The sequence below is a fragment of the Phasianus colchicus genome, chromosome 22, assembly GCF_987193195.1.
Source record: "Phasianus colchicus chromosome 22, bPhaCol1.hap1.1, whole genome shotgun sequence".
Taxonomy (NCBI): domain Eukaryota; kingdom Metazoa; phylum Chordata; class Aves; order Galliformes; family Phasianidae; genus Phasianus; species Phasianus colchicus.
This window is the reverse complement of record NC_143457.1, coordinates 3,213,416-3,235,700: the sequence shown is the minus strand read 5'-3', so window position 1 is coordinate 3,235,700 and position 22,285 is coordinate 3,213,416. Positions and strand designations below refer to the sequence as shown.

Sequence of the window (22,285 nt, the reverse complement as noted above, 5' to 3'; positions counted from 1 at the left end):
GCTGCGGGAGCGCGTCCTCTGTCCGTCTGTCTGTCCGTCCGTCTGTCCAGCTGTCCTGCTGCTGCATGGCCTGTCCGTCCCTCTGTCTGGCTGACAAACCCTCCCCCCCACCCACCTGTCCATCTGTCCAGCCCTCAGCTGTCTATCCAAGCACTTCCCTGTCTGTCTGTCCGTCCCTCCGTGCGTCCATCCACCCCTCTGTCCATTCATCCGTCCCCCCATTCATTACCCCATACATCCATCCCATCTACCCCTTCATCCATCCATCCACCCGCCCACCACCCATCCCTGTCCGTCCGTCTGTCCGTCCATCCAACCCCTTCCCATCCCCATCGGCCACCCTCACCCCTCATCCCAGTGTTCCCTGCTGCCCCCCCACCTCCTCCCCATCTGCCCCCACACTTCTGGGACGTTTCCAGCACTTTCTCCCAGGGTTGAGACGCACCCGGATTGACCGGCCGGGCCGGCCCAGCTGCTCCCCAAAACCTCACCGCACCCCAGGCCCCACCGTGACCCCGACTCGTCCCACACCACGCCCCACATCGCTGCTGTGGGGTGGGAGCTGGGGTTCCCCAAACCCCCATTAGGGCCTTTTGGGGGCAGTTGGGGTCTTGTCCGCTTGGGATCCCCCTCCCGAAGTCCCAGCATCCTCCAGCACCCCAAATCCACATCATCCCCAGCACCCCTAGATCTTATGGGGACAGCACCCACCCAAACATCGACCATTCCTCAGCCCCCAAGGAGCCTGGGCATCTCCTCCCCCCCCAAAAAAAAATCTCCAATCCAGGGTTTGGAAAACCAACACTGTTTAATGGCAGGGGGAACCCAGACGCCACGGTGTGGGGCTCCCACGCCCCCAAAACATGGAACCCCCCACCAAAATGGGGTTCAGTCCTCGGGGGCCCCCTGACCCTCTGGGATGACACCAGCTGCCATCTGGTCGCGTTGCCACAGCTGTCCCACCAGGGCATCCAGCAGTGGGGCCACCCGCGCCAGACCCCCCCGGCCCTCCCCAGAACCCCCCGCCCGCAGCACCCGCAGCCCCCAGCTGTCCTCGAAGGCAGCCACGTCCGACTCCGTCACAGCAGTGTGGGGACACAGGTCGAATCTGAGGATGTGAAGGGGTTACGGTGATGGCAGCGCCCCAAAAATCCAACAGAGCTGGAGGTGAGGGGAACAGGGAGGGGGATGCTGGGATTTGGGGGAGGCGGGGGGCTGAGGATTTGCAGGGGGATGAGATTTAGTGTGATGGGGATATGGGGGGGTGTTGGGATGCCGGGCATTTGGGGTGCTGGGATTTGATAGGGATGGGGTGGATGGGATTTTGGCCGCTCTGGGATGCTGAGGGTTTGGGGTGCTGGAAGGTGATGGGGTGCTGAGATGCTGGGGATGGGGGTGATGTAAATGCAGGGTGCTGTGGGATGCCGAGGATTTGGAGCGCTCGGGATTTGGGGTCTTAAGGGAGAGCGGGGAAGGGCAGTGCAGGGGACTCGAGGTGCTCTGCTTCAACGGGGTGGTGGCTGCTGGGGACCCCAAGTACCTGGTGCCCACCACCACGCGCAGCGTGTCCTCGCCGGGCTGCAGCACACGCGCCAGCCGCGCTGGCAGCTCCTCGAAGGACGCGCGGTCGGTGAAGGAGAAGAGCAAAAGGACGGCGTCCGCCTCCTCCCTGCAGGCCTGGAGGAAGAGAGGCGGCCGTCACCCACCTCAGCACACCAACCCCCCACCCCCCAACCCCACATCCGTCCCCAGCTCACGGGCAGGAGGTGCTCGAACTTCCGCAGGGCACTCTCCCCGCAGTCCCAGAAACGCAGTTGGAAGAGCACGGGGCGCTCGGAGCCCAGTGGCACGGCGGGCCAGAACAGCGTGCTCACCTCGATTCCTGTGGGACAGCAAAGGGACTCATCCAGCCAACGGCCTCACCGTACTGCGACACATCCCATGGACCCCACGTCCCCACCGTGTCCTGTGTCCCCGCCATACTGTGACACCAAAAACCCCATGGACCCCCACACATCCCTGTGGTCCCCACCATACCATCACACTGAGCACCCCACAGACCTCGTGTCCCCACTGCATCCCTATGCTACTGTGACACCAAGCACCCCACAGACCCCATGCCCTCACCGTGTCCCTCTGACACCGTTAATCCAAGCACCCCACAAACCCCATATCCGCGTGGTCCCCACCACACCATGGCACAGCATCTCACAGACCCCACGTCCCTGCTGTCCCCACCACCCCATGACACCAAGCACCCCATGGACCCCATGTCTGTGCCCCCCCATCACCCCATGACACCGAACACCCCATGTCTGTGCACACCCCACCATACCATGACACCACACATCCCACCGATCCCACATCCCCCCACTGTGCCCTTATGGCACCGTTACACTCAGCATCCCCACCGTGTCCCCCCCACACCGTGACCCCGAGCCCCCCGCATCCCCCCCTCCGTACCCAACGTCTCTCGGTGCAAAGGGGGCACGGGGCTCCCAGCCAGCGCTGCCACCAACGCCGTTTTGCCCACCCCGCTGCGTCCCGACACGAAGAGTTTGTAGGTGACCGTGGGGACACTGAGGGCGGGGGGCAGCGCGGGGCGCTCCAGCAGCCCTGGGGGGGGGGGGAAAGGGGGGCGAGGGAGCCAAGAAGGGGACGCGTGTGAGGTTTTTGGGGCGGTTTGGGGTTTATATGGGGGGGCGGGGGGGGGGGGTTGGAGAACGCTGCGGGGTCTCACCAAAAACTCTGCGCTGGTTCTTGTGGAGGATGGAGGCCAGGTAGGGGCGGCCGGGGGGGGACAGCAGCCAGCCCGGCTCCACCATCGCGGGGGGGCACCTGGGGAGCACATGGGGAGACCCCCACGGCCGTGGGGCACTGCGCCCCTATGGGTCTCCATTGCCCCCAGTGGGCCCCCGCGCCCCTACCGCTCCCGCATCCCTCTCTAAACGCCCCGTTGTGGGGCACCCCGTTACACCCTCTACCCGCCCACGGGGCCGCGCATCCCGCCCCGAGCCCGCGTCCCACCCGCGTGCCGCCCCACGGCTCCCCGAACGCCCCCGGGCAGCGCCCACCCCCCGCCATCCCTCCCCGCCGCGCTCCCGCCTCCCTCACCCGCGGCTGCTTCCGCCCCGGTGACGTCACGTGATTGGCGTGACCTCGCTTAAGCCCCGCCCCTTCCGGCGGCTTCACGTGGGTTGCGGCGCCGGGGTCAGGAGCGCAAAGCGGCGGGGTTCAGCCCTATAGGCGACCCCAAAGCTGCGGGTTACGGAGTGCTAGCCCTATAGCTACCCTGCACGAGCCCCATAGCCCTGCAGAACCCCCAGACCTCTATATTGTGAGCCCCATCGCTCCAGCTTACCCAAACCTACAGGATAGGGAGCTCTGAGCCCTGTGGGTTTAAGACCCCCGTTATGGGCTGCCCTAAAGCTGATGGGGCCCGAGGGAGACCCTTATGGCGAAGCATTGCCCCACGCACCCCCACCACCAGGAGCCCCAAACGCTGCCCCATTTCCCCCCCCACACACAGACGCAGCATTCGGCCACTTCTTCCGGTTTTTTATTTGTTAAACGGCTAAAAATTCCTCGAGGGAGAGAGAGTGAAACGTAAAAAAAAAAAAAAAATACACAGATTTCTTTTAAATATCACCAAAAAGGGACTCCTCACCCTCCCCCCCCCCCTCCCCACCGGGCGCTGCCGTTTTGGGGTCGTTTGAAGGGGATTTGAGGCCGTTAGGAGAGCAGCTGGTGGGGGTGGGTGACCGTATCACAGCCAGCTCTCAGCACCCCCACGTTTTCGCTTTTTTGCCTTTTTTTTTTTTTAAGGGTGAGGGGATGCTGAGACATGCAGACAGGAGAGAAACGTCGCGTGGGGTCCCCAAGCAGCGGGGATTTGGGAACGGACTGAACCTAAAGGTTTATCTACAAACTGCAGATGAGGCGTTGCCCTCTCCCAGCCCCATCCCAAACGGGGTTCCCCAGCCCTGTTGGACCAAAACGGCACTACTGTAATAGAAATCAACGAGCCCCGATCCTTTTTGGGGAGGGCTGCCACCCCAAAGGCTGGGGTTTGCGGTGGCGAAGCCGGCAAAGCTCAGTGGGGATGGTGAGGAGATGGGGACCACGTCATGGCGCTGCCGGTGCACAGGGCTGTGTTTTGGGGTGAGTTTCCTACTTTTTTTTTTTGCTATTTCAGGTGCTGAAGCCGGGAGCATCCTCAGGAAGGGCGCACGCTGTTGGTAGAACGGAGCGGAATGCGCCCAGCTTCCCCCCACCTCGAGCTGAAAAGGAAGGAAGGAGGGAGGAAGGAAGGAAGGAAGTTTGTCCCAGACGGACACACGGGTTCAATCCATTTGGATTTTGCTTTGTTTTAATCTTTGCGGAAGGAGGCACATGCAAAGATGGTTTTGTTCCTGCAGTGGAGGCCGTGCCGCTCGGGTGCACCAGCACTCAGCATTCGGGCTGTTTCTTTCAGCATTTCCAATCCCTCTGTTGGGAATGTGCAGCAGCAGAGCACCAAGGCTGCTGGGCTGTGAAAGCAAGTCCTGCCCGTCCTATTCACAATGATTTGTATTTTTTGGCTTTACAATGCAAAACTGTCCTTTCTTCCTTCTTATGGTCCTGCGACGAGGACAGGAATGAAGCTGTCAGGCCAAAGGGGTGAGAGGCAAAAAGAAGGCATCGTGTTTGTGTCGAGCAAAGCTTATGGTCACAGCTTGCAGTGCTGAAAGTTTGTTCAGGTATTGCTGTTGTTTTCTTTCCTCCAAGCATGGGAATCGTCAGTGCAATGAGCTGACAGCCTCCAGCTGCAAGGTTGGCTCTAGGAAAGCACCGTGACTCGCCCTACATCCTTGGCCTGGGCTGCAGCATGGAGCACAGTAACAGGTCCTACAGCAGGGCGCTGCTCCCCTGCTTGTAAACACGATTTGCTTCACTGGGACGTGCTGGAGGTTGGCTTGAGCTGCATTGTTTGTTGTTCCCTAATTCACAGTTTGAATGCCTGCGTGACAGATTTCAGAGGGAGAGGGAGAGCCATGGGGGGAGGGGGGCAGTGGCAGTAGGCTCGGGCCACATTATCTCTTTGCTCGCACAAAGTACAAGGCATTTGTTTTGGGATAGTACTTCACGTTCTGTTTCTTGTCCATCAGACCACCGAATATGATGAGCTCCCCTCTGCCTTGCACCACCGTGTGCAGGCTGGTCTCGGGCGGCCCCACCACCGAGCTGCTAGTGAACACCTTCCATTTAACTCGCCCTTTCTCCTTGGTGTCCTTAATGTCCAGCACATACATCTGCATGGGTTTGCAGTTCATGCTCTGGTACAAAGGCTTCCCCACGTTGAGGGACTGCGGAGGGTGGTGGCCCAGGCGGCGGGCGATGGGTGGCAGCGAGTGGCTGTCACCTTGAGCAGAGCCCGGCCGTGCATCGGCACCGCTGCCCTGGCTGCCCGGGGAGCCTGGTGAGGAGCCGAGCGGGGGGCTGAGAGCAGCAGAAGCTGGAGGAGCTTTGGAGGAGAGAGCTTTGATGGCCTCCAAGCTCCTGCGGAGTGCTCCGGGGGACACGGCTCCCGGCAGGGAGTGGGGTGGTGTGTGGATGCCGTTGGTGTGCTCGGGGGGGTTTCGCAGCGTCCTGCCGTCCGCGCCATCCGTCTGGCACAGGGAAGCTGCTTTCTGCTCCCAGCTCAAATCGATGGAGCCCAAACGCAGGTCCTTCTGCTCCGGCAGCGATCCCCGCCTCGGCGCCAGAGCCAGCCCAACTTTCAGGTCGCATCCTTCAGTGGGTCCGGGTGTGCCGGGCGATATGAGCTGCACTGGGCTGTCCAAGGAAGCCCCGCCAGGCGCGGCAGCCCCAGGTGATAAGCTGCCACCATTGAGCACCGGGGAGCTGTCACCTCTGGCTGGGGAGAGGCTGCCCTCCCGTGAACCTGAGGGTGTCTGGCGCTGGGCTCTGGGCCTCAGGGTGCCCCAGCGGCCGTTGACGCAAGGAGCCTCATCTGTGGTCCTGACTGGGGACTGGGAGCGGTACTCGCGGGTTTCGGGGACCAGGGCGGGCGGTGTGGCACTGATGGGAGAGGGACGAGAGTTCAGGCTGGGGCTCAGCGGGGCTCTGCCGCTGGGAGCCTGACTGAAGACCACGACACACTGTCCTACCTGCAAGAGAGGAGAGGGGATGGGTTATGGGCTGCTGGGGGGGTGCTGGTACTGCTGGCAGGGAGCTGGGACAAAAAGGAAGAGAGTTTGGGGCATTCTGGGCAAGAAAGTCTACAGACGTGTGTGAGAGACCAGAGATCCCACTGCACCTGTCCCAAAGCCAGACTCACCCTGCAGGCAGGATGGCACCACAGCTCTGGGGCTCCGTGGTCCTCATTCTCTACCTTGAGTGGCTGCCACGTCCAGGGATTTGCCTGCATGTGCAGCAGCCAGGCGTCTTTGAACAGCTGTGAAGTAAAGCACAAGGGATTCAGGGTGCTGCCAAGATCATCCTACAGGGGCAGGAATGGTGCTGGGCAGCTGCCTCACTGCTGCAGGCAGAGGGACAGTGACCTAGATTGGGATCTGACCACCCAGGGGTAACTACACCCTGCTGTGGCTATGCACAAGTCTTTTCATCCCCATCTACTGTCCCAGTGTAAAGTCAGGGCTTCTAATTAACCTCAGTTAGCTGCTCACATAGCTCCTGGGATGATTTTTATTAATTAAAGGCAACTCCAGCTATAGTGACAGCTGTGCTGGAAAGTCTGCAGTGTGCATCTCGGATCTGCAGGACAAAATGTTACCTGGGGAAAGCAAGGAGCCTTCCTGCTCCCCAGCCTGCACCCAAGGCTCATGGTACAGCAGGACTCATGCAGTTCATGCCCACACTCCCCACCGGATACTTACTGCATTGGGACCACCACAGCCACCAAGGATTAAAATGGTTTCATCATCTATGACAATCTGGGGGGGCAAAGAAGAGCGTTTCAGACCAGCAAAACCAGGACATAGTAATGCTTCATTGTTAAATGCCACAGGGTATGGTAACTGTTCTTCCTCTGATGGGCTGAACAGCAATTTGTATCTAGAAATGCTCATCACAGCTCTGGGGCACGTGCAAGATGCAGTCTGGTATCTACCTGAGCCTCAGGAAGATTAGAAGCGTAATCTCATAGAACAGCTGGCTAGAAAAAACAAGGGCATGGCATGCAAAGACTGCAAAGATAACTAACTCAGAAATGGGGCACTAGTTTTCAGGTGACCCACAGAGAGCTGCCTGGAAGCTGGAAATTCAGCCATGCCTGGTTTCTGTTTGGCACCAGATGCCTGCGCTAAGGTTGTGGAGCAGAGTGAGAGAAGGGAGCATCACCTGAGATTGGCCACCCCGCGGGTGAGGGCTGGGCCCAGAGATGTTTGGCTTGGACCAAGCCCACTGCTCGAGATCCAGCACCCAGACGTCGTTGCTCCTGTGGGAGTGAAAAAACAGGCAGAGGCTCAGCTTGAGGTCCCAAACAAGCACCTGCTCACAGCACAACCATGCCCTCTGCGTCTTTGAAATGCTGACTCTGGGGTGAGGTTTTATCACAGAATGGGTTTGCTGCAGGCTATTTGCCCCCAGGGAATTCACTCCAGGAGGTGAAACATGCAGTGAACAGCCAGCAGACCCCGCAGGAGCCTGCAGCAAGCGTCAGCCCATCTCCAATCCCAGCCACAAGGGCAGGCAGGGTGAGCACAGAGGATTATCTCAAGGCTCTCTGATCAAAAAAACAGCTCTGCAGCCTTCCCACACACCTCACCACCTCTCTGCTGCCCCAGTTCAGGGTATTGCTTCAGGCAGTGTTGGCAGCACTCTGCGCTGTGAGGACAACCAGGCAGTCACACAGGGATCCTGCTGCAAGGCTCTCACAGCCCAGCCTCACAGAGATTCCTTTCAGAAATGCTATCCCACCCCACACTCCTTGCAGGAGAACTTGTCCAATGCCTTCACCTCAAACTTACATTTGCCGAGATCCCAGCGAACCCCCAAAGACAATCATTTTGTCTTCAATGACACAGGAGGAGTGTCCTGCCATGGGAGGAGGGCCATGGGTGGTCACGATGCAGTTCCACCTGGGGAAACAGGGAGAAGGAGATTCAGCACAGGGTCAGGAAGGACGGTGCTGGATGAATGGCAAAATGAGAAATCCCATCATCCAGCCAAGCCCTTGAGGCTGCATTGCAGAGGAATACCAACAAAGATCCAAAGAGTAACGAAACTCATTAGAAGTATCAATGTGCTGACCATTTTTAAAACATGACAAAGCCACGGGGCAAATTTGGAAATATTGACCCTTTCAATTAAGTTTGCCCTGACTTCTTTCCAACACGGTTTAATTACAGCATTCAAATGACACTGCCTGAAAGTGCAGTGGGTAATTGACACTTTTGATGATTAAAAGTTCTCAATGAAAGAGGAGAAAGAACCCTCACTGCTTTGATAGAGCATTTGCTTCTTTCTCACACAAGCAGCAGTTGAGAAAGCACGGTCTGAAAGTGGCTGAGTGCTGGCTAAAGAGAATAGGAAAGGGCCACGGGAGCTTTGAATTTTGGATCACAGACAAAAGGCAAAACCTCAGGCATTGAGGCTTTCTCTCTCACTTTCCTCAGAAAGTCCTCAAGCTCACAGCCAAACAAATTATGCACTGAAAATATTCGCACCCAGTTTTCCTGCTGGTGTGGAAGTCATTCCAAGGAGCACTGAGCTGTGCTGGTAGCTTTTCAGTGTGAGTCTGCAGCAAGCACCGCCCCAGAGGTATCAGACAGCAGTGTGCTCAGCTCCCCAGGCCTGAGCAGCAATGCTTTGCTTTTTTTTTGTTTGAAATGGAGCCTCGCAGACAAACCAGGATCAGCCACACCTTGGAAACCAGGAATGTGCACAGCTTCCCCCTCCCTGCAGCCCGTCACTCCCTCCAGCAGCTCCCCAGCAGCGCCGCAGACATTCTTTGCCAGGATCAAAGGCAGTGTTTCAAATCCAGATGTTCTCTTACCAGTTTTTGGAGGGCGAGTATGTGTGGATTTCATCGAAGAACCTCTCTGGCTGGTGCAGGGGGTATGGGCTCGGCCGCGTCCACCCACCAAACAGCACCAGCAGGTCCTTGTAGACCACCAGCGTGGCCCCAGCCTTGGGTGAGGGGTATGAACCTAGGCAGGAGGAGAAGAGAGGAGGGTTAGGAGACCATCCTCAAACACAGGCATCAAACCTGATGTGAATTTTACTCAAGTGTGATGTGATGACGTGGGGACTCCACCTTTGAACAACAACAACAAAAAAAAAAGCAGCAAAGAAGGCAAAATTAGAGCTGGGAGTCTGGGAAGAAAACTCCTGCCAATTTGTGTTGCTGTAATTAGTAGGAGCCTAAAAGCACATTTCACGTATGGCAAAACATCTGTCAGTCACTGGCAGGAAATTACTAGCTTTCCCCCATATCCCTTTAAATTATTGCTTTAGCACTGAATAAAAGCAATAATTACCTCCAAATACCTAACTTCTCCCCAAGGACGGAGCAAGAAGGAATGCTAATTCACATGCATCCAGTGCTGCTCCTGGAGGACTGCTTGGGAACTTGCAAGCAGCAGCAGAAACTCAACCCCGTTGTCAGAAAGAGGCACAATTAAACCCAAAGCACTTTGCTGTGTCAATGAGCAATCACTCCCTGAGTCTATCAGAGAATGAGGCACAGGTCTCTGCAAAAATACTCCCTTGCTGCAATGTTAGGTGTTGAGTCAGGTGAATGGCTGAGCTTCCTACAGCTGTAACCAGCACCAGGTAGGTTCCTTCATCAATGCAGATCTCAAATAATCATAAATACACCATCTAAAAGCATCACACAAAAAAAGGGTTGTGTGGGACCGGGGGAGCCCAAGGGCAAAGCTGTGCATGTGGCCATGGAAGCACCATCACCCTCTCTGAAGTGCTGAGATAACAAAGCCAGCTCTCTCCTCTGATGTCCTAATGGGACTCAGGGAAACATTTTTAGCAGGTAATGACATGCAGAACTAGAACTATTTTTAAAAGAAACCGGAGCAGCTATTTTAAGATGCTGCAGCTGAGAAAAGCAATTTGATTGTGATGGATTCCAGGTGGTGGGTGAGAACAGCTGAGCCAAAAAGCACCCCTGATCCAGGAGCCCTTTGCTGGGGATGGAGCATGTTGTACTACTGCTCTCAGGTGCTAGGGAACATATGTAGCATGGCAAGGCCATACCCAAAGTCTCTTTAAAGATTAAAGTGCCAGAAGAGGGTTATGGTCAGTTACTTGTTGTTCCCATGCAGATTCCATATTTCCAGTTTTCCTGGCTGTGTGCAATTAATTCATCCACACCAGCAGGTCTCTAGCCTTGGCGGAGCTTAGAAGTGACACTCCCAAGCTTGGCATGGCAAATTGGTTGCTAGAAAGGCTTCAATCTGGTTTGGAAAGAAGAAGTTGGTTGAGCTCATCCAGCCAGGACATGGCACACAGGCACGCAGCTGGTTGGGGTGTGCTTGTCTATCTGCAACGGGGATTCCAATCTGATATAAAGTGTGGGTTTTAAACTGGGACAGCAGTTAATGTTGAACAAAAAGGGTCCCACTGCAAGTTGGGGTGAGGGTTGAGAAGCAAAGCACCACTTTGCTCTTTGTCCTGCTGCAGGCTGAAGGTCACAACCCCTGCTGCAGATAGCAAGGTGCTTCCCAAAGGAGTCAATAAGAACCATGCAATCAGCCCAAGGCAGAGGTCAGCCCTGGTTTTGCAGGAAGCACTGCCTCTTGTTGGAGGCTGTGCAGGTGAAAATGAAAGCAGCATTTCTTTCTGGCAGGCAGGAAAAAGATGAATTTCCCAGTCCAAGCATGGTGAGCAGACAGCGTGGTGTGCACAGGGCTTCAAAGGGAGCAGGCAGTGCAGAGCAACCTCGCTGCTCCTGGGTGGCAGCTCTGTTTCAGGGCAATAAATGAGCTTTGGTCCATGGGTGGAGCACACAGAAATGGGGGAAACGTTGCAGAGCATGATGGCTCTCTGCAAAATTGCTGTATGATATGGTTGTGATATCAAAGATGGCTTAGCTTCATTGATCCTGCCTTCACCATGGGAACAGAGAGTGACTAGGAGATGAAGAACTAACACTGCTTGCTTATCTCTAGGGCAGAGAAGAGCTCAGGGTGCTGCTGCCAGCAAACTGCAAGCTAATGCTGAAGCCTGGTTCATATCCACTTCAAGTTTGAGACACAAAGTACTTTTGGTAAAAGGCAGTGCCCAAGCATGACTCAGTTTCCACTCATTTCCCCCACCCGGTCACTGCTCACCTGGCACCTTTCTGAGCCTGAGAAAGAAAGGAGCACCCAAGGGACACAGCACAGGCACACGGCTGCAGCCTTTGTGACTTCAGGTCCCAGGCACGTGGAGCATGGGGATGGGGCAGGCAGCAGCAACATCAAAGGGACATGGCTGCAGCCTGCAGTGACTCACCCTGGGATGGCAGAGTGGTGTTCCAAGCACGTTTGGCACAGGAGGGCTTCCTCCTCTCATCGCTCTGCAATCCCACCACCAAATGAAACTGGGGGGCAGTGCCCCCAGACGGGCTTCATTAGCTAATTGTGTCTGTTCTGACAGCTTCCTTGGTCAATATGATGGAAGCTCCTCCTTAACAAGCTCAAATGGGTTTCCAAGCTCTGCACCTGATAACATCATCAAGTCCAGTATCAGATTATTTCTCCCCAGGATAAAAATTCTAGCGTGCAGAGGGTGTAGCACAATTAACTATTTCTAAACATAGAAGAACCCATCTCTTTCCAGCTGGTGCTGTTTATTTAGCAGGGATGAGTGACCAAATGCTGGATGGAGCTATTTGTTCCAGCTGATGGATTTTCCTGGCTCACCAAGCAGAGAGAGACTTTTCAAACAAACAAACAAACAAACAAATCTCTGGCTTCTGTGAACATGTGGAAGAGAAATGCTGGCCCCTGATCACTTCTGATGCGAGCTCTGAACAGCACTGATCTACAAAATGTCCTTATAAGCAGTTTTTAAAGCCCATTTATTCAGCCTTCTAATGCCACTGGAGCAGCATGAGCAGCAACAAAAGAAAAACCTTGCTGCAGGGGCACGTGCAACACGCATTTTCAGGCTGCCTTTTAAGCACAGCCCCCACGCAGCTCCAAAAAGAGGGCAAGCGATGAACATCAAGTGGAGCTCAAAAGATGAAAATAAAAACAAAGGGGAAGAGCTGCACGATGCTTTTGATGTGATGGAATTAGCCAGATGAAAGAATTGGTTCAGATCAATATCGCTTTGGGAAATGCTGTAGGAGAGGAGATGGAGTAAAGCCATACATTTGCACCATTCCAGGGTGATGGGAAGATACAGAAGGAGTTATATTGGGTATATGAGGGTAAAAAAGCCAGAGACATGCTAAGCTTGAACACTCAGATATGAAAAGCTACACGTGCTGGTAACCTCATGTTTGCTAAACTTTTTGTAGCTCTGCAAAGCCACGGTGCTTCAGCACAACCCATCTGCAGCAGGACAAAATGCTGTGCTGGCTTTTGCTGCAAAGAGTTTGTACTCTTTGCAAAGAGAATTGCAAAGAATTGGTCAAATGCAAACTCCTTTCAGAAAGAGAAAAGTAAAAAGCAATCTGGCTGCCATCAGTGCCAGCAGAATGAGCAGCTCAAAGGGCAACCTGCACTTACAGTGCTCCAAGCACACAGCTCTCTTGCGGAGCTCCTGATGGCGTGTCAGGATTGCATTTAGCAGCTTGGCCTTCAGGCTAGCAGACTCAAAGGAACCAAACTGGGAGCCCTATCTGGAAACCTAATTCCCCCCAGCACGCTATCTGAGGCATTACCCTCAGAACGTGGCTGTGCCCCACTGATGGGAAGGCCACAATTTCCCTTGCTCAGCGGATCCTGAGTCTTGTCTGACAGCATGAAATCCCCCCAAATCTTTCTCCCTCTATGGGAAGGGAAACCAGAGAAGGAAAAAATCCCTTGGCTTCGCAGCCTGGATTTTTCTGCAATAGTCTGCAGATTTGCTTGAAAGCTGTTCCTCTAGCAGAGTGCGGAGTGGGATGACAAGTCTGGAGGCAGAAGAGCAGCACCCCAGACAATCCCAGCCCTGGCACTGTGACCAGGAGATAACAAAAGGCCACTCTATTGGGAAATGTGGGCATCTGCATGCAGGTCTCACACCAGCTCTCTGCAGAATGGAATTGCATCCTTTAGGACTCACTGCAGCTACCTCAGATCCAGTGTCTGACATTCACCTGTTTCTGTCCTCAGCTGTTCAAAGAGAGCCGCTGAGATCATTTTCAAGATTGGCTTTGGACTGGGACTGCTAAACCTTAAAGCGTTTAAGAGCCAGGAAAGTATCATTTTCCCTCACTAAAGCCATATGTGACTTAGTGTTCCCTCCAATCTGGGTTTCTTACATGAGAAAAGAGATCTACGCCACAGACACAACCTCAGCTTTGTAGGAGATAAAGAAAAATGGAGCAGGACCTGAAATGCCTTCCCAACAGGCACAGCCCACCTTAATCAAACCCTCTGCAGGCACACGTGGCTGCTGCCTGCAAGATGCTGCTCAGGGTAATGAATCTCAGAGAAGCATTAAGGTTGGAAACGACCACAAAGGCCATCCAACCCAACCATCAACCCACGCCCACCAAACCCACGTCCCTCTGTGCACCAGTGCAGAAACAGTGGAGGTGTTCTGCAAGAATATAAGAACTGGGGTATGTACACCAACCCCCGTGGTGTCCAGGACAGCTGTCACACAGCAAACTCCCATCTGACAAGGACACAGGCTCATGGCACAGGCACAGTGCTGAAACAGAGGACAAGAGTCCTGCAGTGCTTTGTGTGGATGCAGAAGTCAGAAATCTTCATCAGTGAGGATCAGTCACTTCCGAGCTTTTGCAATGTCACAGTCATTTCTTCGTCCTGGAAATTCTCACGCAGCCCAAGCTGGAGTCCCAGAAGCCTATAAAGCTGTTTAAAAGGAGCGGCAGTGCCCTATGAACCCTGTGCAACAGGATTACTGAGTCATTCTTTGCTAGCGTTAATCAGAAACCTCTTTACACAGTAACAGCAGTGTTGAGCAAAACAGCAACAAGATAGGAGTGCCAGAACGCCTGGGGCTCTGCCCCCTTCCCTCCTAATAGCTGAAAACAAGGATGCAATTTCTGCACCGTGCAATTTACATTGCAATTTCTGCACACAATGGTGCAGGAGGGGCTGTGTTTGCTCCCATCCTGGGCTGGGAAGGTTTCTCACAGCACTGTCACCGCAGTGTCACTCCCAGGTGCTGAGTGCTGCTCACAGTGAGGTCATCCCATCCCCTTCTTTGCAACCTCCCCTGTTTTTGGGAAATGCAAATCTGGCCCTGCCCTAAAAGGGAGTGCTGTTGCAAGCTCCCTCTCCCTCCAGGTGGGTGGAACAGAATACCAGCCAGCTTTTCTAAGTTTTATTGCGTGTTTTCCCCCCACCCCAGTGATACCGTACCCTGCAGACTTTTAGTGATATGAGTAACAGTCCAACATCCTACACAATGCAGCTCCAACGCTAATTAAAGAGCTCAGGAGCTGAGAGAGAAAGGGCTGATCAGCTCCTGCCGCTCATCTTCTCTGCAGGAGGCAAACAGAGGAATGGAAATTGCTGTATCAGACTGCAATGTGGTAATGACAGAGTAACTGTAGGGAAGGGACTGAAGAATGTGTGGGTTTGCAGAGGAGCGTGTTCAGTCTGTGCTGAGCTCCACACTTTTCACTCAAGTCACACTCCCAGTTAGCTCCTGTCCCATTGCCATAGCGGGAGGGACACAGCAGGGAATTCCACAAGTCTGAGAACTCTTTCCAGCCCAGCCCCAAATTGCTGGTGTCTCAGGAAATGGCTGCTGTGCAATTTGGTGAGGTTAGGGCTACTAAGTGGCTCAAAAACCTCAAACATTCCTCTCCTCATCCTGTGTGCACAGTCAGAACAGCCTCCCCAGATAAACACAGGCAGCTCAGCCTCAAGAAGAGCAGGGCTCTGCTTAGTTCAGAGCTGTCCTGCAAAGAAAATGCAACTACCTGCTGAAAGCCTTGCATGTGGGTCCCTAACTGCCCCCACTTGCTTCTGTTTTCAGCATTTGGTTTGCACTCTATGCTTTGTTCACACTTTTCTCTCTTCTTCCAGTAATTCCAGCACTTAATGCCAAACTTGCTAAATATTTCATGCAAGGAATAAAGATTCACCTTTGGACTGCAGACAAGTGTGAGCTAGTGCTTTGTCATTCCGCATGCCTACCAGATTTAAGGAGATAGTTGTTTTAAAGCAGATGTTCTTGTGAAAGGTGGAGAATCAGGCTATAAAGCGTGAGCATTTGGAGCTCTCTGAAAGCAAATCACGCTGCCTGTAATAGAACATCAACATTGCACAATTAATCTTAAGTATGACATATGAGATCTCTGTGGACAGGGTCCTCAATGCAAAGGCACAGCAGCAGCTGGAAGCCCTGTGCTGAGCTGCAAGACTTTCCCTTCCTGCAGGAGCTCCTGCCGATAGGTGTCAGCACAGCCTGTGAGCAGAGCCTTTCCAACATCTCCAAGCCTAAACTGGCTGAGATGTATCTCACATAAATCTGTCAGGATAGCAGATATCCTGAAGAAATGAAGTTCTCTACAGTTCTTGTGGCAACAAGCGTCAGGAAATAGCCAGACTGCTGCAAGGACATCCTGCCACAGGTTTTATACCTACTATGTTAACATCCCTACATAGCCAAGCAGCAAAAAAAGCTCTTGCAAAATCAGGCTTAATGTCTGCTTATGGCAATACCAGTTGGAAAGATTGCAGGGTTGTACTTCGAGGCCATTAAAAAACAAACTGCTCTCCAAGCACTTGGCTTTTGCATGCAGTGCACTGAGTATTTCAGAATGAAGATTTATATGCAGAATTTCAACAGAGGATGCTCAAAGTTTCAACCAAATCTCAAACAAGTGACATTCAGAAGCTTCCAAACTCACTGGGAGCTGCTGAGTGGTCAGGACTATTAACGAGGCACAATTACTTGCTTGTCTATATAAGGACTCCTAGCATCAGGAACCTATTTTTGCAGATCATGGTCTTATTTACTGACATGACCACAAATAGTTTTGGTATAGCATGCTCATCAGCATGATTTGCAGATGGCCTGGGGTCACGTTTAAAATGAGTACACAGTGCCCACAATTCTGAGAAGTGGCACACATCAGACATCACCCAACAGCAGTTCCTGCTCCTACCTTTGTGCATAGCTTGGAGAAAAGGGGGACCAGAGAAGCTCAAAACTCCCAGAGTCCAATAAAGGCAAGAGTGGGAAAATTCCTCCATTAATCTCTGGAGGGATCCATGCCTGGGGGCCTTCTCTCTGAGAATCTAAATCTGACAAGGTTAAAGCAACAAGCTATTTTTCATGCCTTGCTGCTAGATTCATGCTGATAACATTTTGAGAGGGGTCTGTTTTCTGGCATGTGGCTGAGGAAATAAAATGAGTGAGGGCTGAGACTGAAACATACCCCCGTGCTCAACAAGGATGAGTAGAGGTGTGGGATCTCCCCTGCCTGACTCCATTTCTGCACCAACACTTGCTCAGCTCTTCCCTTTGCCATTCAGTCCTAAAGAGAACCTAATGTTTTTAGTCCTGAACTAAGGGAAGAGGAAACTAAGACAGTTGCTTAAACCATCCATTTCTCTTTCAGGCACTTCTCTGCCAGCCTCCTCCACCACATTTCCTCCTGTGTAAACTCCCAAGCTGCAGAGCACAGCGTATTCCAACCACATCAGGCCCAACTGTCAGAGGCAGGCCAAGAGGGCATCAAGAGGGTAAGGCAGATTTCCCTGCACAGCTGACAGTGTAGCAGAGCTGTGCTGATGGGAGCACATGGGCTGTTACTCCAAGGAGTGCATTTCCCACAGCAGGGACTGTTTTCCCATGCTTTGCACACAGATAAAAATGTGCTGAACTTCCAGTAAGGGCAGAACGGATGCAGAGTATTGAGAACAGGGATGGGAAAGGAGAAGTCACTAGTTGTTTTGGACTGCTGATGTAAAAGCAGCTTCACACGTGGCTCACCAGCATTGATATGGAGAGCTCTGACAAACTGGGCTAGGACAGGGGACAGCCTGCACCACCAAGGAGGAAAGGAGATGGCTGTCAGACACAGAACAGCATCAGGGGATGAAATCTCCTTCTCTGTAAGGGAGGAAGGGCTGAGAAGCACAGCATCTCACAGACAAGCACATACTTAACAGCAACAGGTTAAACCTCTGCCCTGAAAACTGAGTGAGCATGAGCAAGTTTCAAAGAGCTCCACTATTTTCTATGCTGCAGATGTTTGCATGCACAAAAATAGGAGGCACGGATATTTTTTCTAAGCCTGGTAGGAGTATACCAAATCCATGTCCCGTTACACTGACCTGCCAACAAGTTTAAAGGCTTTGCTCTCTCCAGTGGGCTCTTCTGCAAGCAGAAAGCATTCAGAAGCTGAATAAAAACCAGGGAGGAAGGCAGCAAACTTTGGGCTCTTTTCCCATCTGTCTCGGTGAACAGTTCCTGGCAAACAGTTGGGGGAAGAGACACATGCCCAGCCTGAGGGCTCTTCCCACCTGCACATCCCAGGCATAATTCCTGCACTGCTGCTGGTTGCAACCCATGCTGTGTTTCTCCAGTCTCTGAGATCTGTGCTCCACACTTGTGCTGAAGACCCCAGGTCCTGCTGGCCAAGGGGAAGAGCTGCTCTGGATACTGCAGTGTTGGGGAACGTGTTTCAGATGAAAACAGATCCAGATAACAAGAAAATACTTTCAAAGGTTAAACGCAATCAAGAGGCAGCAAGAACAGGGGAAGACAGAGCCTGGCAAATCAAAGTGAGGATAGATGTGTGTTGTAAACCAAAACCTGCTGGGATTAAGCATTTAATCACTGCCGCAGAGCAATCCTATTGAACTTAAACAGTGATGGATTATCTCCTGGAAGCCAGCCCTCCATGCACAGGCAATACTTTTTCACACGTAGCAAACCCAGCTGCTTGTATACTTTCTGCAAGATTGCATTTTGCAATTGAAATTGTTTTAAGTGTTGCCCAACTGCAGCTTTCACTCTCAAAGCACCTGGGAGCAGCAGATCACTGCACAACTCCAGCTTTGCAAGGTTTCTGTGTGTACCATCAGCTAGATTTCTCTAGTTACTCCAATTTTGCTTTAAAAGAACTACTTTGACTTTTCTTTGCCAGACATTTTGCAAAGGTCCCCCTCAGTGCTCCCTGTCCATTTCAGCCCCACAGGAAGCAGTGTGCTGGAGGATACAGCTGGCACACCATCACCCATGAGCCTAAAGAAGGAACAATGTCGATAGATTTAATTGGAAAAAGCAATTCCAAGCAACCTGAGCTGCAACAGTGCCTGTCCTGAAGGACAGTGTGAACACAGTGAGATCTTTACTCGGATCCATCCACTCCAGCTTTCAACTAGAAAGACACTGCACATACAGCAAGGAATTTCCATCTGTTTCATTAACCTGCTCTACTTTGACAGATCAGACACCTGCAGCCAGTAGCTGTAGTGATAATTAGAGGCGCTGTTCTGTGCCAAGTTATCAGGTTTTTACCTCTTTTGATTCCCAGGAGGCCAGGAGCTATGACATGGCCTTAATGTGCTTAAGGTGATACCAGGCTTCTACTGAAAAACGAGGTGTGCTTTCAATTACAGAGGTCTGCTCAACACTGCACTAAACTTAAAAAAGCACATGTACACAGAGATCCTTTCACAGCCTTCCCCTCAAGGGTAGCTGGCTGTAAACGGAAACAAGTTAGGCTAAATTCTCAAAGTTTATTTTCCATATTGACTCTCCTAGTTCCCATGCATGCAAGGAGGGAAACAAGTTTGCTTCACTAACAAACATCTCGCAGGCTGCACTCCGGCATCTCAGAGACCAGCAGCAGTCCACTGACTGGGAAACATTGTTTTTGAGGCACTGCTGCAGTGGTCAGGTCAGAATGTTGCTTGCTTTTTTTTTTTTTTTTTTTTGGCCAAAGCAAGAATGTGCTTTAGATCACTCACTGTATTAATCCAAGGCAAGTCATCCTGCAATGGGAACAGAAGCATCACAGCACAGGGTCAGACTGGAGCATTTCAGTAATGAGTCTCAGCAGGGACTGCTATTAGAAGGGAGATGCAACACACAACCAAGGACAGCAACTGAACAATCTGTATTATCTCAGGAGGGCATCAGACCTAATGGCTTTTGAACAAATCCAAAGAGCGTTAATACTATTCAAACAATTGTTTCTACTTCAGAAATGCCACCAATCCCTTTGACATTCTGTAGCCCTTTGTGTCATTTACACTGATGGACAGATTCAGAGAGTTCTCTCTTCATGCCTGCTGGCTCTCAGCTGCACCATCTCCATGTAACTGTACCCATAGGGCCCTGGCCATCGCTACACCCCATCTCCACTCAGCTCTGCAAGGAGCACTCAGGTGGCCCCAAATCAGGCCTACTGTTATGAAACTTCACCAACTGTTTTGTAAACTTACTGCTGTTTTTCAAAAGGAGGTGATGAAAACAGAGCTTCCTGCTTGAGGCAAAGTTTTTGGACAGCTTTGTCAAGGGCAACACGCTCACCTAATGGGCAGAGATCTGGTGCTGCAGCCAAGAGAGCCTCCCACCACAGTGGGACCACATCTGGTGCAGCTTCCTTGGACAGGTGACAGCAGTTCCCCCTACCTCCTTTTGTCTGCTCCTTCTGTTGATACAACACCATCAAAGGCACCTTCCCCCCAGCTCTCAAGGGGAAACCCAATCCCAAAACTCCGACTCAAAACTCAAGCCAGAAACCAGCACTGCTGAAGTACAGAACAGAGTGAAGCCTGGGGAAAGAGCAGGGCTGGAGCAACAGATGAGAGTGACTGCTGCACATTTACTGCATCACATTCAGTGTTTTCAGTATAGTCCTTGTGCTAAAGCAGGCTGCTCATTTCAGGTGACAGCAGTAAGGCACAGGACCAGTCGCTCTCATGCAGATGCATCTTGGCAAGGTCTGAAAACAGACAGAGAGAATCAACGCATCTCCACAAAGAGCACTGCCTTCAAGCCTCTCAAGGAAGAAGAGACATGTCTCCCCAGCAAAAATGAAGGCAATCTTACTGCACAGAGTAGAAAGCAGCAGGAAGCAAGTGCTGGGAGCTGTGCCCTGCTGCAGGAAGGGTGGCTATGGGGATGCCTGCACAGCCAGACTGCTCACAGCAAACAGGAAGAGCTGAGTACAGGGCTGCCAGGCTGCTCTGAGAGCAGGGTGCTGGGGGAACACAGCTTAAGGGTGGGTGTGTGATTTTCTGAGTCCTTCTTGCTTTCTCCTGCAGCTGGAAAGAGAATGCAAACAAAGTAAGGGATGGTGCTTGGCCCAGGGTGGTAAAGGCAGGACGCACAGATTTCAAGATTTTGGCTAGCACACCTCTCCCTGCAAAGAGCTTTTTATGTTGTCATTCCTTATTTTATGAATGCTGTAAAAGGCTGTTTTAAAAAAGGCTTACCACCTCTGCTCGATAAGCCCTCAGGAGCACAGGCAAAGCTACCAACATTCTTCTCTCTGATTTAAAAAAAGGGATTTCCCAGCTCAGTACATGGCTCCAACAGGCAGAGGCCAAGAGCAGGACTCGTGAGGAACATAAACCAACAAAAGCAGGAAGGGAGAAAGTCTGCAGAAACACATAGTTGCTTCAGGAGTCTGAAATAGCACAGGCAGGTCAGAGGGATACTGCCTGGAGACGTGCCCTCAATTCTGCCAATAAATTATCTGCTGCAGTCTGAGGATGATGTGGACGTGAAACACCAAGGGGAAACACTGATGGGTCTGGGTCAGTGCTGATGGCTGAGGCAGCCTCCCCATGGACCTGCCACAGCACAGAGATGGAGGAAGTTTCAAGCAAAGAGTGTTTTACAAACCTGCAAAGGAACAGAACAACTCTTCCCTGCTATCAGGGCAGCATACTGCAGGGTTGGCCAATTCCATGCCTCAGCATCACCACAAAAAAATCTCTCATCACGTGGCTACGTGCAGCTCCATCACACCAAAGGCTGTGAGTCTCAGCGCTGACTAGCTTCAAGTTTCTTCCATGACTGTTTCAGCCACACAAGAACTCATATTTAGGGAGCACTAAAGATCTATCAGCACCAAAGCCTGTGCCCTCATTGCAAGAGCAGCATGCTGTAGCTTGAGTGGCAGAGCTGAGACGAACCCTTGCCTCCAGCTGGATAAACAAACTCTAGCTTATACCACCTCCAACCCTCGATCAGGTTTGTCTCTGCAAAGAATGGCCAAAAATCAAAGAAGATTCTGATTAACTATGCAAATACAGGCAACGAAAGCATCCCCAACACCAGAGAAAAGTGCTCACCAAGGACAGCACCTGCCTTCTAGGCCCACCTAGGATATTGCAGCTGAGAGTTCAGAGGCATTCCTGTTCACGTTTCTAAAATAAAGAGCCTGCTGCCTACTCGCCTTTGTAAGGCATTACACCCCACCAGCAAAAAGAGCTACATGAAAGCTAGGCATTGACTCTCTTGTTCTATTCCAGTCTAATAAGCAGAAAGTCAATGCCATCCTTATAGATCTAAGCAAAAAGTACTTTGAAACCTCAAAAATTAGGTTTTTTTGAAGCAATTATCTCCCTCCCCCGTCTCCGAGACCAAAGAAGCATGGGCTAATTATTTCTTTGAAGGCTAAATATTTACTCCCAGATTCAGTGCACCAGCTCAGCTTGGAGGTAAATTACTTAGCTCTGATGTCATCTCACTTAATGTCTGCCCATAAGAAAACCCAAACAAAAACAACAGGCACAACCAACCAAAAAGGGAGCTTTCTCATGGAAAAGCCCTTTGGAAAGGGGCAGGGATGAGGCTGTTCCTGCTCACATGTGGCACAGCACTGGACAGGCTGCAAGGCATTCAGCACAGACCTGGCACCACGCTCTGGCTGCCTCTAGGCTACCCTATGGCTCTCATTAGATAAGATGCCCATGATTTATAAGGGCATACGTAATTATGCATGATCAAACCTCTCCGAGCCAGAACGGGCCTGGAGGAGAAGCCACCATCTTCCCTTGGAGAACAACCACTACACAGAGTGTGCAGAGCCAGTGACCTGCAGAAATGGGGTGGGAATTCCTCCTCAACCTCCACCAGCAATTAGCTTGCACACACCCTGTGCCAGAGCAAGCATTCATTCATCAATGTCAGCTCTCCTTTTAAAATCCCTCTCGTGTTATTTACATCTGACTCTTAAGTT

General features: G+C 52.1%; 2 protein-coding genes across 3 annotated transcripts in view; both read right to left on the bottom strand.

Annotated features, from left to right (window-relative positions):
- Positions 1 to 789: 789 nt before the first annotated feature.
- On the bottom strand, positions 790 to 3,172 carry CPLANE2 (ciliogenesis and planar polarity effector complex subunit 2). Its single transcript, XM_031613286.2, has 6 exons — positions 3,115 to 3,172; positions 2,741 to 2,838; positions 2,464 to 2,616; positions 1,758 to 1,882; positions 1,541 to 1,677; positions 790 to 1,108 (listed from the first exon to the last, which is right to left on the bottom strand). The coding sequence occupies exons 2-6, from the start codon at positions 2,823 to 2,825 to the stop codon at positions 889 to 891; spliced, it is 720 nt and encodes a 239-aa protein (XP_031469146.2). The 5' UTR covers positions 2,826 to 2,838; positions 3,115 to 3,172; the 3' UTR covers positions 790 to 888.
- Positions 3,173 to 3,570: 398 nt separating this feature from the next.
- Positions 3,571 to 22,285, bottom strand: part of FBXO42 (F-box protein 42) — a 39,409-nt gene continuing 20,694 nt past the window's right edge. The window contains exons 5-10 of one of the 2 annotated variants that reach the window (XM_090123249.1): positions 8,999 to 9,152; positions 7,971 to 8,081; positions 7,342 to 7,438; positions 6,879 to 6,935; positions 6,320 to 6,436; positions 3,571 to 6,149 (exon numbers count right to left, since the gene is read on the bottom strand). In XM_090123249.1, the coding sequence (XP_089979375.1) occupies positions 5,073 to 6,149; positions 6,320 to 6,436; positions 6,879 to 6,935; positions 7,342 to 7,438; positions 7,971 to 8,081; positions 8,999 to 9,152 (1,613 nt within the window). In that variant the 3' untranslated portion in view covers positions 3,571 to 5,072. The remainder of the gene's footprint in view (positions 6,150 to 6,319; positions 6,437 to 6,878; positions 6,936 to 7,341; positions 7,439 to 7,970; positions 8,082 to 8,998; positions 9,153 to 22,285) is intronic. The other variant, XM_031613706.2, reaches the window with a different exon arrangement.